General features: G+C 34.7%; 1 protein-coding gene across 5 annotated transcripts in view; it reads left to right on the top strand.

The window, feature by feature from the left end:
• Nucleotides 1–15,190, top strand: part of PUS7L (pseudouridine synthase 7 like) — a 29,967-nt gene that overhangs the window by 2,272 nt on the left and 12,505 nt on the right. For 3 of the 5 annotated variants that reach the window (XM_082742273.1, XM_082742274.1, XM_082742275.1), the window contains exons 2-4: nt 1,330–2,249; nt 11,794–11,953; nt 12,432–12,624. In XM_082742273.1, coding sequence (XP_082598399.1) covers nt 1,330–2,249; nt 11,794–11,953; nt 12,432–12,624 — 1,273 coding nt within the window. The remainder of the gene's footprint in view (nt 1–1,329; nt 2,250–11,793; nt 11,954–12,431; nt 12,625–15,190) is intronic. The other 2 variants (XM_082742276.1, XM_082742277.1) reach the window with 1 other exon arrangement.

The following is a 15,190-nucleotide window of genomic DNA, read 5'->3' as shown; positions in this document are numbered from 1 at the left end:
AGTGGAGATCAAGGAACAGAGGGACTGTGGTGTTAAACAGATGATGCATATGGATGGACATGGAAGTCATGCTGGATGGGAAGACATTGAGGGAGTTGTTAAAATCATCTGTGAATGAAGAGGAGTCGTCTGGAGACCAAAGAGAAGATGATAGCAGATGACAAAGCCTGATCTGATCGCATGAACTTCAAAGGTGTTGGGATTTGGGGGAGGTAGAGGAGTGAGAAATAGTTTGCAGAAGTGGCAAACAAAATATTTACTTCCTCCAGGTCCTAAGTTAAGTAGGTGTGAAAGGAAGAATAGCCTTCACTTTGAGAGGACTAGAGAAGCAGCATCATGGGGAAATAGCTAGGTTTCAATTAAGGAACAGAGGAAAATAAATATATCCTTATGTAGTCTAGGAAATTAGGATATAGAGACTTTGCTGTGATTTCCATGTGACACGATGCATGGGGTGCTTTACTAAATTGGTTCAGATTAGTAGAATACATTTTAGAAATGGGATGAAGGTCCAGAAGATGATGAGTTACCTAGAGAGGTCGTTAGTATGTGAATAGTATGTGGTCCCTGGGTATTTTATCTTTGATATAGCACTATCTGGTATGGTAACTGTGGGCTGTGTGAAGAGTGAATAAAGGCTTTTTCAGAGGATTATTCTCTTACCTACTGCTTAAGATTTGTGAAGTGTTCTTCTCTCTGATGCTAGTAGGACGGTTGGAATTTTCCTGTGGATCAACATCAAAAGTTTGTATCTGTAAAAGTCTGGAACTAGGTTTTCAAGAAAGTTTAAGCCTCAGGATTAATTTAAGTGTGTTTTGAAGCATAATCAAGTTGCAAGCTGGTTTTTAGAACTTTATTTATCTATCAATTTGGACTATTTCTTCCTGTCTTCTAGTCCTTTCTCTCATCTCTAACCCCTAATATATCAAAATCTAGCCACAAATTCTCTGGAATTAGCTGGAAATTTTCAAGGATGGGATTTAGACAAATAACTTTCAGTCCTATGTTCTGGTCTCTTTGTGGGCCTACAAGTGGTTATTTTTAAAGTAAACTTGAAACTGATCCATTTCAATCCGGGATATAGATGGAAGCTTGGAGTGGGTGAAGAATGAAGTTGCAAATCATCATTTATAACAGAAAAGTTTACCTGTTAATTCATCTTGGTATAGAAGAGTGAAAATACACATGACATATAGAAATAAATTGCTAATGCCTTTTAAGGGGACTCATGATTGAAAGGGAGAAAGAAAAATCCTACAAGTATATTTCTTTATTGTTATCCATAACTTTTCTTTCTGGTAACTGACTGCCTCTTTGTTTCTTTTGTAGGCATTGTTATTTAAGAATGGAAGAGGATACAGATTTTAGGATCAGGTTTAGTTCCTTGCGTTTCATTACTGATCATGTTGGATTTCATGGCACTATAAAAAGCTTACCAAGTGACTTTGTTGTTATAGAGATTGATGAACAGGGACAGTTAGTTAATAAGGCCACCAATGAGTTGATTAGTAAAATACAACCTGAGCCAAATAATTTTGCCAAAAAGACAAAACTTGATTTTCAAAATTTATCCTTTAAAGAGGGAAGGAACCAAGAATTCAGTACTTTCACTGGGTGCTCTGATGATGACCACAATGATCAGTCTCCTTCAGAAAAGGAAGATACTATCAGTGATGGAACTTCCAAAAGTGAAGAAAAAAAAGTTGACGTTTTGGGCAACTTGTTAGATGAAAAAACTAATGAATTACTGAATCACTTTGCCTGCGATATAAAAGAGAAGTGGAATTCTAAAACTGAGCTAATTGGATCATCTCCTGAATTCTCACTGGGCAGAATCCTTGACAAAAACCAGAGGGCTATTTTGCATAGTGCTGTTAGGCAGAAATTCCCCTTTTTAATAACTGTTGGTAGAAACAGTGAGATTGTTGTAAAACCAAATCTTGAGTTTAAGGAACTCTGTCACTTGGTATCTGAAGAAGAAGCATCGGACTTCTTTAAATATTTGGATGCAAAGAAAGAAAATTCCAAATTTACCTTTAAACCTGATACAAACAAAGACCACAGAAAAGCAGTCCATCATTTTATCAACAAAAAGTTTGGAAACCTTGTAGAAACCAAATCTTTCCCCGAACTTAGTTATAATGCTGGTAATCCAAATGTAGTGATTACAGTAAGATTTCGGGAAAAAACACACAAGCACAGGAAAAGGTCTCTCTTTGAATGCCGGGATCAAAAAGTTATATATACAGGTAATGTAATAAATCATTACCATTTTCTTTGATAAAGTTAGTTAAAATAGTGTGAAAGATTAATAATTTCAAATGAATTAAATAGACTTAACCAGAGGGGTGTCAGAAAAAATATTTGGGTGTGGTTTTTAGTGGAAGATAAAGCCTTCCGAATTACACTAATTTTAAGAATTAACCTTATTGATCAAAGTATGGTTAATACAGATGCTTATAATTAGCATAGTCACAGATGTACAAGGTTGAAGGAGTTATTTTGTGTTTAATAAGTTTTATTGGAGATAAATCTTGATTTCATTTTTTAGAAGTTATTTTAATTAAAATTAAATACTCAGATAAGTAGAGCATGTCTGCTGTGCTTGGGAAAGTGAAGAGAACACCTTGTTATCTAAACAAATGAACTTCACCATGCAAGGCAGAGAACCTCCTTTCAAGGAGCTCCTTCTTTGTCACTCTTTTAGAGAGGAGGTTATCAAGCTTTAACATGCATTAAAAATCACGAAAAGGGCTTGTTAAACAGATTTCTGAGTTGTATTATCAGAGTTTCTGGTTTATAAGGTTTGGGGCAGGGCTTTCAGAAATGCCCAAGGTGACACTTTTTCTGCTCAGTCCGGGGACCACATTTTGAAAATCACTGTTTAGCAGATATATTCAATCCTTAGGCCTGGAAGGAACTGATCAAATCTTACTCTACAAGTTTGGCTGATCAGGTTTAATTGGTCTGTATCCTACATGAAGAATAGGAAGTGTTTCAGATGGTCTTGTTTTATAGATAGAGCAAAGCTTTTTAATTTTTTTTCCTGGTTAAACACATTATTTATTTTTTAAGTTTTTATTTTAATCACCCAATGCTCATCATGACAAGTGTACTCCTTAATTCCCATCACGTATTTCACCATCCCCGTCACCTACCTTCCCTCTGGTAACCAGCAGTTTGTTCTCTATAGTTAAGACTGTTTCTTCATTTGTCTCTCTGTTTTCCCCCCTTTGCTCATTTGTTTCTTAAATTCCACATATGAATGAAATCATATGTTATGTGTCTTTCTCTGACTGGCTTATTTCACTTAGCATTACTCTAGCACCATCCATGTCATTGCAAATGGCAAGATTTCATTCTTTCTTTCCTGCTGAGTAATATTCCATTTTATGTATATGCAACTTGTTTATCCATTCATCAATCCATCAGTGGACACTTGGGTTGCTTCCATATCTTGGCTATTGTAAATATTGCAGCTATAAATGTAGAGGTGCATGTATCCCTTTGAATTAGTATTTTTGTAATCTTTGGGTAAGTACCCAGTAGTGAGATTGCTGGATTATAGGGAAGTTTTATTCTTAACTCTGAGGAAACTCCATACTGTTTTCCACAGTGGCTGTTCTAATAGTGCAGGAGTGTTCCTTTTTCTCCACATGCTTGCCAACACCTGTTGTTTCTTGTATTGTTGACTTCAGCTATTCTGACAGGTGTGAGGTGATATATCATTGTAGTTTTGATTTGCATTTCCCTGATGATAAGTGATGGTGAACATCTTTCATCTTTTCATGTGTCTGTTGGCCAGCTGTATGTTGTCTTCTTCTTTTTCCTTCCCTTTTTTAAAAAAAAACTTTTTTATTTTTTATTAACATATAATGTGTTATTAGCCCTAGGGGTCCAGGTCTGTGAATTGCCAGGTTTACACATTTCACAGCACTCACCATAGCACATACCTTCCCCAATGTCCATAATCCATTTTTTTTTTTTAAATAATTTCCACACCCAGGCTGGAGCCTAATGCAGGGCTTCAACTCATGATCTTGAGACCAGCACCTGAGCAGAGATCAAGAGTTGGATGCTTAACAGACTGAGCAACCCAGGCAGGCATCTGTTTGTCTTCTTTGGAGAAATGTCTTGTTTGTGTCTTCTGCGCATTGTTAAATTGGATTATTTGTTTTCTGGATGTTGAGTTGTAGCAACAACTTTTTCTGGAAGTTGAGTTTATATATTGTGGATACTAAACCTTTATCAGATATATCATTTGCAAATATCTCCTCCAATTCTATAGGTTACCTTTTAGTTTTTTGATTATTTCCTTTGCTGTGTAGAAGATTTTTATTATGGCGTAGTGCCTGTAGTTTGTTTTTGCTTTTGTTTCCCTTACCTGAGGGGACCTATCTACAAAAAAAGTTGCTACAGTTGGTGTCAGAGAATTATTGCCTATGCTCTTTCCTGGATTTTTATGCTTCCAGGTCTAACATTTAGGTCTTTCATCTATTTTTTTTTTTAATTTTTTATTTTTTATAAACATATATTTTTATCCCCAGGGGTACTATTTTGAATTTATTTTTGTGTATGGTGTAACAAAGTGGTCCAGTTTCCCCAACACCACTTGTTGAAGAGATTGTCTTTTTCCCATTAGATATGCTTTCCTGCTTTGTTGAAGATTAGTTGACCATATAATTGTGGGTTCATTTCTGGATTTTCTTTTCCATTCCATTGATCTATGTGTCTGTTTTTGTGTCAGTACCCTACTGGGTTGATTGCTTCAGCTTTGTAATATAACTTGAAGTCTGGAATTGTGATGCCTCCAGTTTTGTTTTTCAAGATTGCATTGGCTATTCAGGGTCATTTGTGGTTCCATACAAATTTTAGGATTAGTTCTGTGAAAAATGCTATTGATATCTTGATAGGGATTTCATTAAATATGCAGATTGCTTTGTAGTATAGACATATTAACAATGTTTGTTTTTATAGTCCATGAACACAGGATGTCTTTCCATCTCTGTGTGTCATCTTCAATTTCTTTCAGAAAGAAAGCATTTTATAGTTTTCAGAATATAGGTCTTTCACCTCTTCGGTTAGGTTTATTCACAGGTATCTTTTTTTTTTTTTTTAAGATTTTATTATTTAGTGCACTTGTCAGTGAGATTGTTTTCTTAATTTCTCTTTCTACTGCTTCATTATTAGTGCGTAGGAATGCTACAGATGTCTGTGCATTGATTTTGTATCCCGTGACTTCAGTGAATCCATTTATGAGTTCTAGCAGTTTTTTGATAAAGTCTTTCAGGTTTTCTATGTATAGTATCATGCCATCTGCGAATAGTGAAGGTTTTACTTTTTCCTTAATTTGGATGCCTTTTATTTCTTTCCATCTTTGATTGCTGTGGCTGGGACTTCTAGTACTATGTTGAATAAAAGTGGTGAGAGTGGACATCCTTGTCTCATGCCTGACCTTAGAGAAAAGGCTCTCAGTTCTTTCTCATAAAAAATGGGTGTGCCTGGTGGTGGGTATTATGGAGGGTACGTATTGCCTGGAGCACTAGAGTGGTGCATAAACAGTGAATTTTGGAACACTGGAATAAAATAAAATAAAATAGGGGAAAAATGAAGTTAGCTGGGGGTTTTTCATATATGGCCTTTTTTGTGTTGAAGTGTGTTCTTTCTACACGTACTTTTTTGAGGGTTTTTATCATGAATGGATGTTGTACTATGTCAAATGCTTTTTCTGTGTCTATTGAAATGATCGCATGGTTTTTCTTATTGATGTTATGTATCACATTGATTGGTTTGCAAATTTTTAACCATCCTTGCAACCCAGGAATAAATCCCACTTGATTGGTGAATAATTTTTTTTTTTCCAAATTTTTTTTGGATTTGGCTTGCTAGGATATTGTTCAGGATCTCTGCCTCTGTGTTCATCAGAAATATTGGCCTTATATAGCAATGCTTTTAAGATAAAAGCAGCAACACAAATTCACACAGATTATATGAGGCACAGAAACAGGATTATATAATGTAGGGACTCTGGTATAAATGAAGAGATTGGACCTTGAATCTCTGTGGGTTTTATTTTATATTATGACTTCAGTTCATAAAAAAGGTCTATGAACTTTTTAATTTCTTTAAGACTAATTTCCACAAATGGAAAAATGAAAAAAAATAATACCATGGGCAAGGGACTTAATAATTTGTAACATTTGGTTGTACTTTTATTTTTTTTTTTAAGATTATTTATTTATTTACTTGACAGAGAGAGATCGCAAATAGGCAGAGAGGCAGGCAGAGAGAGAGAGACAAGGAAGCAGGCTCCCTGCTGAGCAGAGAGCCCGATGCGGGACTCGATCCCAGGACCCTGAGATCATGACCTGAGCCGAAGGCAGCGGCTTAACCCACTGAGCCACCCAGGCGCCCTTGTTTGTATTTTTAAAATGGGGTAATGGTAAATTCACAATGATATTCTAACTATTAAATGAAATAATTAATGAAAAATTTTAATATATATAATTATTCAAATGTGGATGTCTTCTGTCCTGAAATTTTGTCTGGTGTGTGATTTGCCTTATTCATGAGAAAGCTGCTAGTACAGCACTTGACACATGAGGCATGCAGTAAATGGTAACAGATAAATCTATTTTGAAGGAAAAGCAAAAGTAGCTTTCAATGTGGAAAGGAGAGTTGCTGATAAGGGATTTAAGCAGTTATAGATTTTATACTGCTTGAAATTCTCACTGTATTAATTTGAATTACTGAACTAAAAAATTGTGGAAACTTTTTATGCATTAGTTTAAATTAGTTTTATAAAAACTATGAATAATTCGGTTGATTTATTAAGGGGAGGAATTGATGGTTCACCAGAGAATTGTATGGAGATATTGGGGTATCTGCAAGTCTCAGAACAAAGAAAAAGACCAAGGTAAAGTATGCCTTGCCCATATTTTGCACAGGCCAACCTTTTGTAAGAACAAAATAACACATTTTTAAAAAATTCTTAACAAATATACGTATCTAAAAAGTAGAACACTTAAAAAAACTTATTTTTATTGTTATAAAATATACATAACAGAATTTGCCATTTTAACCACTATTAAATGTACAGTTTAATGGTATTAAGTACATTTATTTGACAGAAAGAGAGTATATTTTGAATTTGGGGTGTGTGTAGTGGGACTAATAGTATTAGTGCCAGAAGATGGATCATTGTTGTCAATCCCAAGTAGATTTTCAGTGCTCTTCTGGTATTCACACAAATGCCTTTTGTGGCCAGTAGAATATGGCAGAAGTGATGGTGTGTAACATCTAAGGCTAGGTCATAAAAAGCATTCTACTTTTTGCCTATTTCTTGGCTTGCTCACTGTGGGGTAAGCTGGCTAATATACTGTGAGGATATCCAGGCAGTCCATTGGAGAACTGAGGCCTCTGGTCAGCAGCCAGCACGTTTGTCAGCCATGAGAGTGAGTCCCTTTGGAAATAGATTCTCCAGCTCCTGTCAGGCTTTTTAATAACTATAGCCCCAGCAACATCTAACTGCAACTTCGTGGGAGAGCCTGAGCTCAAGCCACCAAACTAAGGTGCTCTTGAATTCCTGTCCCACAGGCACTGTGAGGGATAAGTGAACATTATAAGCCACTAAGGTTTGGGGTGACTTATTATGCAATATTAGATAAATGGTATATAGCAGTTGATCTTAGGCATGTTCAGATCACTAATAAGCAGATGCCTCAAGGGATCACCTATGCAGATTTCTGGACTTCTGCCTACAGAGCTTCATCTTATCTAGAACTCTGCCCTATTGATTCCTGATCACTCAGCCTTCCTGAGCTCTAACCTGTAACCCTTTTAATTCAGCATAAATGCTGTGTTCTACCTGGATTCTTTTTCCCTGTGCTATGGTCTAGAAACTATCTAGGCAAAACAAACAAAAACGCACAGTATTTTAGGCTCACTTCCTGTTTTCCTTTTCTTTTTGAATCATAGTTCTGTGCTGCCTGTTCTCCAGTGGCTACAAACAGGTGTTCCATATGTTTTGTCTAGCTTTCTATCTGTTTATAATGGGAGGTCGTATCTAGTACTGATTATTCCAATATGGCTAGAAGTGGAAATTGAATTTTAAAGTTTAGTATAGTTCATTTTCTTTTTTTAAAGCACTTCGCTTTTTCCAAGTAATCAGAAAACGTTATAAATCTTATAAATTAAAAGTATAAATTTGGTGGCCTTTAAGTTTTCCTGTGTATTCCCATGTTATTTACTAACTTAGTGAGATTTCAATGTAAGAAGACAAATTTAAATCAATTTATAATTTGATTTCCTTTTATAATTTATAATTATATAAATTTATATGCATTTATAATCGGAATTAGGTAAGTCTCATTCTCTTAAACATTCCACATATATAAGACACAGATTTATGAACACAAATACCAAAATCATGGATTTGATTCTCCTAAATATTCTAAGTTCTAGATAATCCCAAATTAAAAAAAATCCTTATGCACTGAAGCTAACCAGCAACAAATTATATAATTTCAGACAATCTGGAGGTTCCTTCCTGCATGGCTGAGCTTGCTTAACAATTAGTAAGTGACATGCCCAGATTGGCAGGGGCAGATTTGACGTTTCAGATTCCACTTACCAAACACATAAACTTTAAAACTTTTATGGATTGATCTCTTGGCATTCTTCTATGTAGAACAGTTTCCTGCTCTACTTTGAAAAGTTTGTAACACCTAGCCAGCCTGCTGCAGCACTTCACCAGATTTTGCATTTCTTTTACTCTTAAGATATTTTAGTGACTTCTGTCTAGTTCCACAGATTTGATATATTTGAGGGACTACTATATTTTTTCACATTATTCTTAATTGACTCTCAAACATTTGGTTCTCGGACACCTGAAGAGTATAGCTCTTATAAGTTATTGTATACCCCAAACAACTTTTGTTTGTGTGGTTATGACCTATTGATTTCTAACCTTTTAAACTAGAGAAATTGTCGAACCACCATGTTGTACATGTGAAACTAAAGTAATATTGTGTGTTAGTTATACTTCAATTTAAAAACCCCAGAAAATCTAAAAATAATGAACTAGTTTAAAGAAACCTATTACTAGTAACATGAAAAATAACCATATTTTTCAACTAAAAAATTAGTGACAAGAGATATTATTTTACAATTCTGCAAATCTTTCTAATATCTGCCTTAATAAAAGTCAGCTCGATTCTAATATCTGTTCTTACATTCAGTCTTTTGGAATTTTTTGTTTTGATTGAATCAAAAGAATAAAACTCACCTTTACACAGGTATGTATTTGGGAAAGGGAGGATATTATAGGCCCCATAAAATAATAGGGTCCCACAAATCCTACCAATACTGAAATATTTGATATTTTGATCTTAATGCTTTGTTTGCCATACTTCTTTTTGTTCTTCAAACCCCTAGAACAGCAACACTTCTTCAAATTGTTTGCAGCCTCCTAAGACTAAATGCTTCCAAGGCAAGGATCATTTTTATTTTATTGACCATTATATCTTTAGCCAGCACATCTTCTGAAATCATTTTATTTCAAGTTTGTGATTAAATCTTAAAACAAAAAGCTGAAATATCTCGAGGCTATAATTTCTCTACAATTTACGAATGGGCTTTTAATTTCATTTTATTGGGGCACCTGGGTGGCTCAGATGGTTAAGCATCTGACTTTGGCTTGGGTCATGATCTCCAGGTCCTGGGATTGAGCCCCATGTTGGGTTCCTTGCTCAGCAGGGAGTCTGCTTCTCTCTCTCCCTCTGCCTCTCCCCCTTCGTGTGCTCTGTCTCTCTCTGTATCTCTCTCAAATGAATAAATTTTTTAAAAATTTCATTTGAAGTAAGTCATAAAAACAGCTGTCCTGGAATCAGATGTTTATATTTGAATTTATTCGGTTAGGATACCCAAAAGTGGAAAGAACAAATTGTGATTTTGCACACAGAATTAGCTTATATGATTGTCTCCTTTCTTGTACCTCTTTTATCAGTTCTTTACGAATAACAGATTAAGGGGGGTAGGAGAAGAATAAATGAAACAAGATGGGATTGGGAGGGAGACAAACCATAAGTGACTCTTAATCTCACAAAACAAACTGAGGGTTGCTGGGGGGAGGGGTTTTATTATGGACATTGGGGAGGGTATGTGCTATGGTGAGTGCTGTGAATTGTGTAAACCTGGCGATTCACAGACCTGTACCCCTGGGGATAAAAATACATTATATGTTTATCTTAAAAAAAAAAAGAATAACAGAGATCATGTACATTTAACTTATCATGACTGTAATAGAACATTTGGAGAAATCTGGGGAGCTGTATGAAAGTACAAAAAATAGTGGCCCTGGTAGTAAAAATAAATCTAGAAAGTAATGGATAGTGCTTGAATATTCTTCAGAAGTTATAGCTGTTTGTTTATACTTTAACAATTTTTAAACACTTAAGTTAAAAATATTTTTCTTGTAGAAATTAAAACATTGAAAATATACATCGCATTGTAGATTTTTAACTTTTCCCACAAATTATATGCACTATGTATATTTTTTAACCTACTATTTTTGTGTTTTTAGAGATTATTCATATGAAGATATAAATATATAGATCTTCCCCATTCTTTTAAGCAACTTATGATATTCTAAAATGTGATACTATGTTTAGCTATTTTATTTATTCATAAATGGATGGATAGATATATACATACATTTCACATCCTTCTACTTCCTGAATCACATTTATGTTTAATGTTCATCTTTCCTAGAGTATTCACTATTCAGGGAAACCCTTGTAGCTGCTGATGACAGTTACAGAAAAAAAACCTGCATTTGTTTTCATGGTTTGAGGGAAGAGGGCAGTAGTTTGATGTATCTTATAAGTAAATACGGTGAACCGTGACTTGAGGTATTTTGTTACTATCAATGCTGGCAGGTATATAGGCCAGCATATTGAGGAATTTCTTTGGTGGTAGTTGGTACTGGGCTTGTTCCTTCTCCCTACCTTCACAATCTAACTCCCACGCTGTTTTTAAACACCTACCACAAAGCAAATGCTATTTTTATCTCTGAAACTCCTGAAGCTCCCAGTTTATGGGGTGGGCAAACATAAAGAGAGAAATTATAATGCATGGTGGCATGTGTCATGGTATTGATAATGACAACTTGTGGAGACATGCAAGTTTGTGTAATCAACCTTGTGGAGTTTATTTATCCATTCAGCAATTATTTGCTGTGTGTTAGGCTGTGGGTATAACAGTTGAGACAACAAACATGATCCCTGCTTTATGAGCATTCAGTCTTGGGAACCTGGGAAGAACTTAAGGGAGAACTGGTGCTGCTGTTGGATCATGAAGAATAAACACAAGTATGGCCAGTAAAATGGAAGGAGCACATTTTAAACAGAGGGATTCAAATGTGCGAAAGTACAAAGCTGTGGAAGGCTCTAAATCCACCCACAGATTCTGAGACATTCTCTGTGTCATACAGCATATACATGCAGAGACTGAAAAGGGAGACTGAGTTCAGATAAAAATGCCAAATTAAGGAATTCAGATGTTTTTTCAATAAGTATTTTCTGAGCCAATTAGCATTTTTCAAATGACTGCTGAAATCTAAAACACTGATTTTATATCTTGTTAAAAAATGGCTACATTAATAATTTGATTCATTATATTAATCTATTAGTCTACTAAGAAGTAGTTGATGTAGCTCTGTGTGTGTGTGTTTGTGTTTGTGTTTGTGTGTGTGTGTGTGTGTGTGTGTGTAATCTGGGATTTTTGTTGTTTCAGCCTTTACCCTACGGAAAGAAAATCTGGAAATGTTTGAAGCACTTGGATTTTTAGCTATCAAACTTGGTGTGATTCCTTCAGATTTTAGTTATGCAGGCCTAAAAGACAAGAAAGCCATCACCTATCAAGCAATGGTTGTTAGAAAAGTGACTCCAGAAAGGTAATCTGACATTACTTTATAAGCTAGAACTTTACTTTCTCATTGCATCAAATAAATAAATGTGAGGTTAAAAACTCACTAGGAGCATATTAACTAGGAGCATGTTAACCTCCTGTCAATAGTAATTAATTGATTAAGGGCTTATTGAGCAGCACATTCTGCCTTAATATGATTATCTTCTAAATAATGTTACGTCTTAAATTTATACTGAAAATATAGGTAGTTTTAATACAGAAACTTTGAGAAGTGGCAGATTATAAATGATTGAATTGTTCAGTTCATAAAATAACTTTGTGAATATAATCCTAGAGTAATTACTTTTTTTTTAGTGCACATTTGTTGAAATAGCATTACCTTTTGAATTTCAAAAAAAATTTTAGTGTTCTGATAAAAGTGGTTGTCTGGCAACTGTCATTTAAACCTTATATTAATTTTTAAGTGTAATATTTAACAAGTCTATATGATTTATCATTTATAGGTTGAAAAATATTGAAAAAGAAATTGAAAAAAAAAGAATGAATGTGTTTAATATTCGATCTGTAGATGATTCCCTTAGACTTGGTCAGCTCAAAGGAAATCACTTTGATATTATCATCAGAAATTTAAGAAGCCAAATAAATGACTCTGCAAACCTGAGAGAAAGAATTTTGGAGGCAATAGAAAATGTTAAGGTAAGAAAACTCAATTTTAAAATAGTGTAACAGGAAAATTTTTGTAGGCCTTATCTTTATGTTGAGAAAAAAAGGGAAACTTTTTTCTTTTGTATCTTTTCTTTTTATATGCATGTCATTATTTTTAAAAAATGATAATTAGGGCACTTTGGCTTATTTTTAATTTTCTTCTTAGTACATTTTTTGTATTAAAAAACAAAACTTTAATGTAATTTTAAAAATAGAGTTATGGGGGGAATCTATCTGCATAAGAAGAGAGGTGTTTTTTGTTGTTTGTGTGTTTGTTTTTTTAGCATGTGCCATATGGAATAGCATTTTATTTTATTTATTTATTTATTTTAGATTTTTTATTTATTCATTTGACAGAGATCACAAGTAGGCAGAGAAGGAAGCAGAGAGAGAGGAGGAAGCAGGCTCCCTGCCGAGCAGAGAGCCCAATGAGGGGCTCAATCATCCCAGGACCCTGAGATCATGACTTGAGCCGAAGGCAGAGGCTTTAACCTACTGAGCCACCCAGGCGCCCCTAGAATAGTGGAATAGCATTTTATTTTATTTATTTATTTATTTTAGATTTTTTATTTATTCATTTGACAGAGATTACAAGTAGGCAGAGAAGGAAGCAGAGAGAGAGGAGGAAGCAGGCTCCCTGCTGAGCAGAGAGCCAGATGCTGGCTCGATCCCAGGACCCTGGGATCATGACCTGAGTTGAAGGCAGAGGCTTTAACCCACTGAGCCACCCAGGCGCCCCTAGAATAGTATTTTCAGCAAAGGGATTAATTTGGGAGGAAATTTTGTTGAGTGATTTTTTTCCAGAACTCTTTGGTAAATAGTTATATTACTTAACAGAATTATGCACAATCTCTTTTTTTTTTTCAATCTAATTGTGAATTTTTTTTCAATGCATACAAATGGTAAATCATACACATTTTATTATGTCTTACAATAATAACTATTTAAAATATAAAAGTGACATTTTCCAGGCATCTCAATATGCCATAACCTTCAGTCTGATCATCTGGACTATGGGTTAGCAAGCTTTCTCTGTCAAGAGCCAGATAATAAATAATTTTGGCTTTGTAGGCATATGGCCTCTGTTGCAACCACTCTTCTGCTGCTGTGTGGAAGCAGCCATAGACAATACATAAATGAATGAGCATGGTTGTGTCCGAGTAAAACTTTATTTATAAAAACAAGTGTTGGCTACATTTGACTTGTGGGCCATTAGTAATCTGACAACCCCTGATCTAAACTAGTAATCCTCAACCTGGAGTGCTTCTAGGCAATCTGAGCAGTCAGTCCCTACCCCCGAACCAATTAAATAGGAACGTTTGGGAATGCAGCTTTGGTTATTAGTATTTTTTTAAAAGTCCCTAGGTGATTTTACTCTACAGCTAACACTGAGAAACACTGATCTAAGATCTTGACCACAAAGACCTTTTTACACAAATTTATTCCTCTCCAAAGGAAAACAAATAATCAAAACTGGTTTTTAAATCACTATTATGCCTATGGTCAGGAAAATGACTTCCAATGAAAGATTTTCTAAATTCACGTTTATTTGTGATTGTATATTCTTTATATGATGGGTTTTTTCCTTTTTTCCTAGACCTACTTAAACTTTTTCCTCCCTCAAAAAATTGTTATTAAATGATATTCCTTAAACAAAGGAGAGAGAGTTTCTCTGGATTCTGATAGCATTTATTGCCCATCTTTCATTTGGAATTTATGAATATACAACTGCCTATTATAAAATCTCCATTAAGAATGATTTTAACTTTAGCCAACTTTCCTTTAATTCTGCAAATAAGAAGTCTTTGAAGTTTTGTTTTAGAGGGTTTTAACTTTGACTTCTAGTAACTTTTGTTATATCCAGTCCTAAATAATTTGAAGAGGTACTTAAAGCTTTTTTGGTTATTCTAGAGTATTATTTGATACTATTTTTCTAAATTTGAAATAAAAATTGTTATGAGAAATACTTATAAAGTGAGCATGAAAAATTCTTATCTTTCAAGAAACCATCTGGACCCAGCGTTTTCTTTGTGAGAGCATGTTTATCCCCTGACCAGTGTCTTTAAGGTTGCAGAGTAATTTACAATTTTCTATTCCTGGGGAAGTGATGCCATGTCATTGTCTTGGCCCAGGCCTTCAGAAACTGAGATAACTAAAAAATGAATTGTTATGTATAAAGGAACCAAGGCTTGCTGGGTTTGAAGTAAATTTATTTCTTACTCCCAGCCTCACCAGACAGCAGAAGCATCTCAAAATCAGAAAGAGCTTCAGGGCAAAAATTAGATCCCGTCCTAGGTAAACAGTTTGTTTTGGAACTTTGCTGGTTTAGCACTGGAAGACCTGCATCCCACAATCCCTTCAGTAATGTGAATGGAAAGCTGACATACTCTTAAATCTTTTTTGTTGGTCTTATTTTCTATCTTTTAGTTGTTTGGTTTTCTCCTTTCTATTCTTTAACTTTATACCATTTCTCAGACCATTTGGCTCTTACGTGTGTATCAGTGATTATAATATTCTTTTATTAAAATAAATATGAAGAGAAAGACTTGGTTACATA

This window comes from Mustela nivalis, assembly GCF_964662115.1.
Source record: "Mustela nivalis genome assembly, chromosome: 7".
NCBI classification, from domain to species: Eukaryota; Metazoa; Chordata; class Mammalia; order Carnivora; family Mustelidae; genus Mustela; species Mustela nivalis.
Note: the sequence above shows the minus strand (reverse complement) of the source record. Positions and strands in the feature narration are given on the sequence as shown.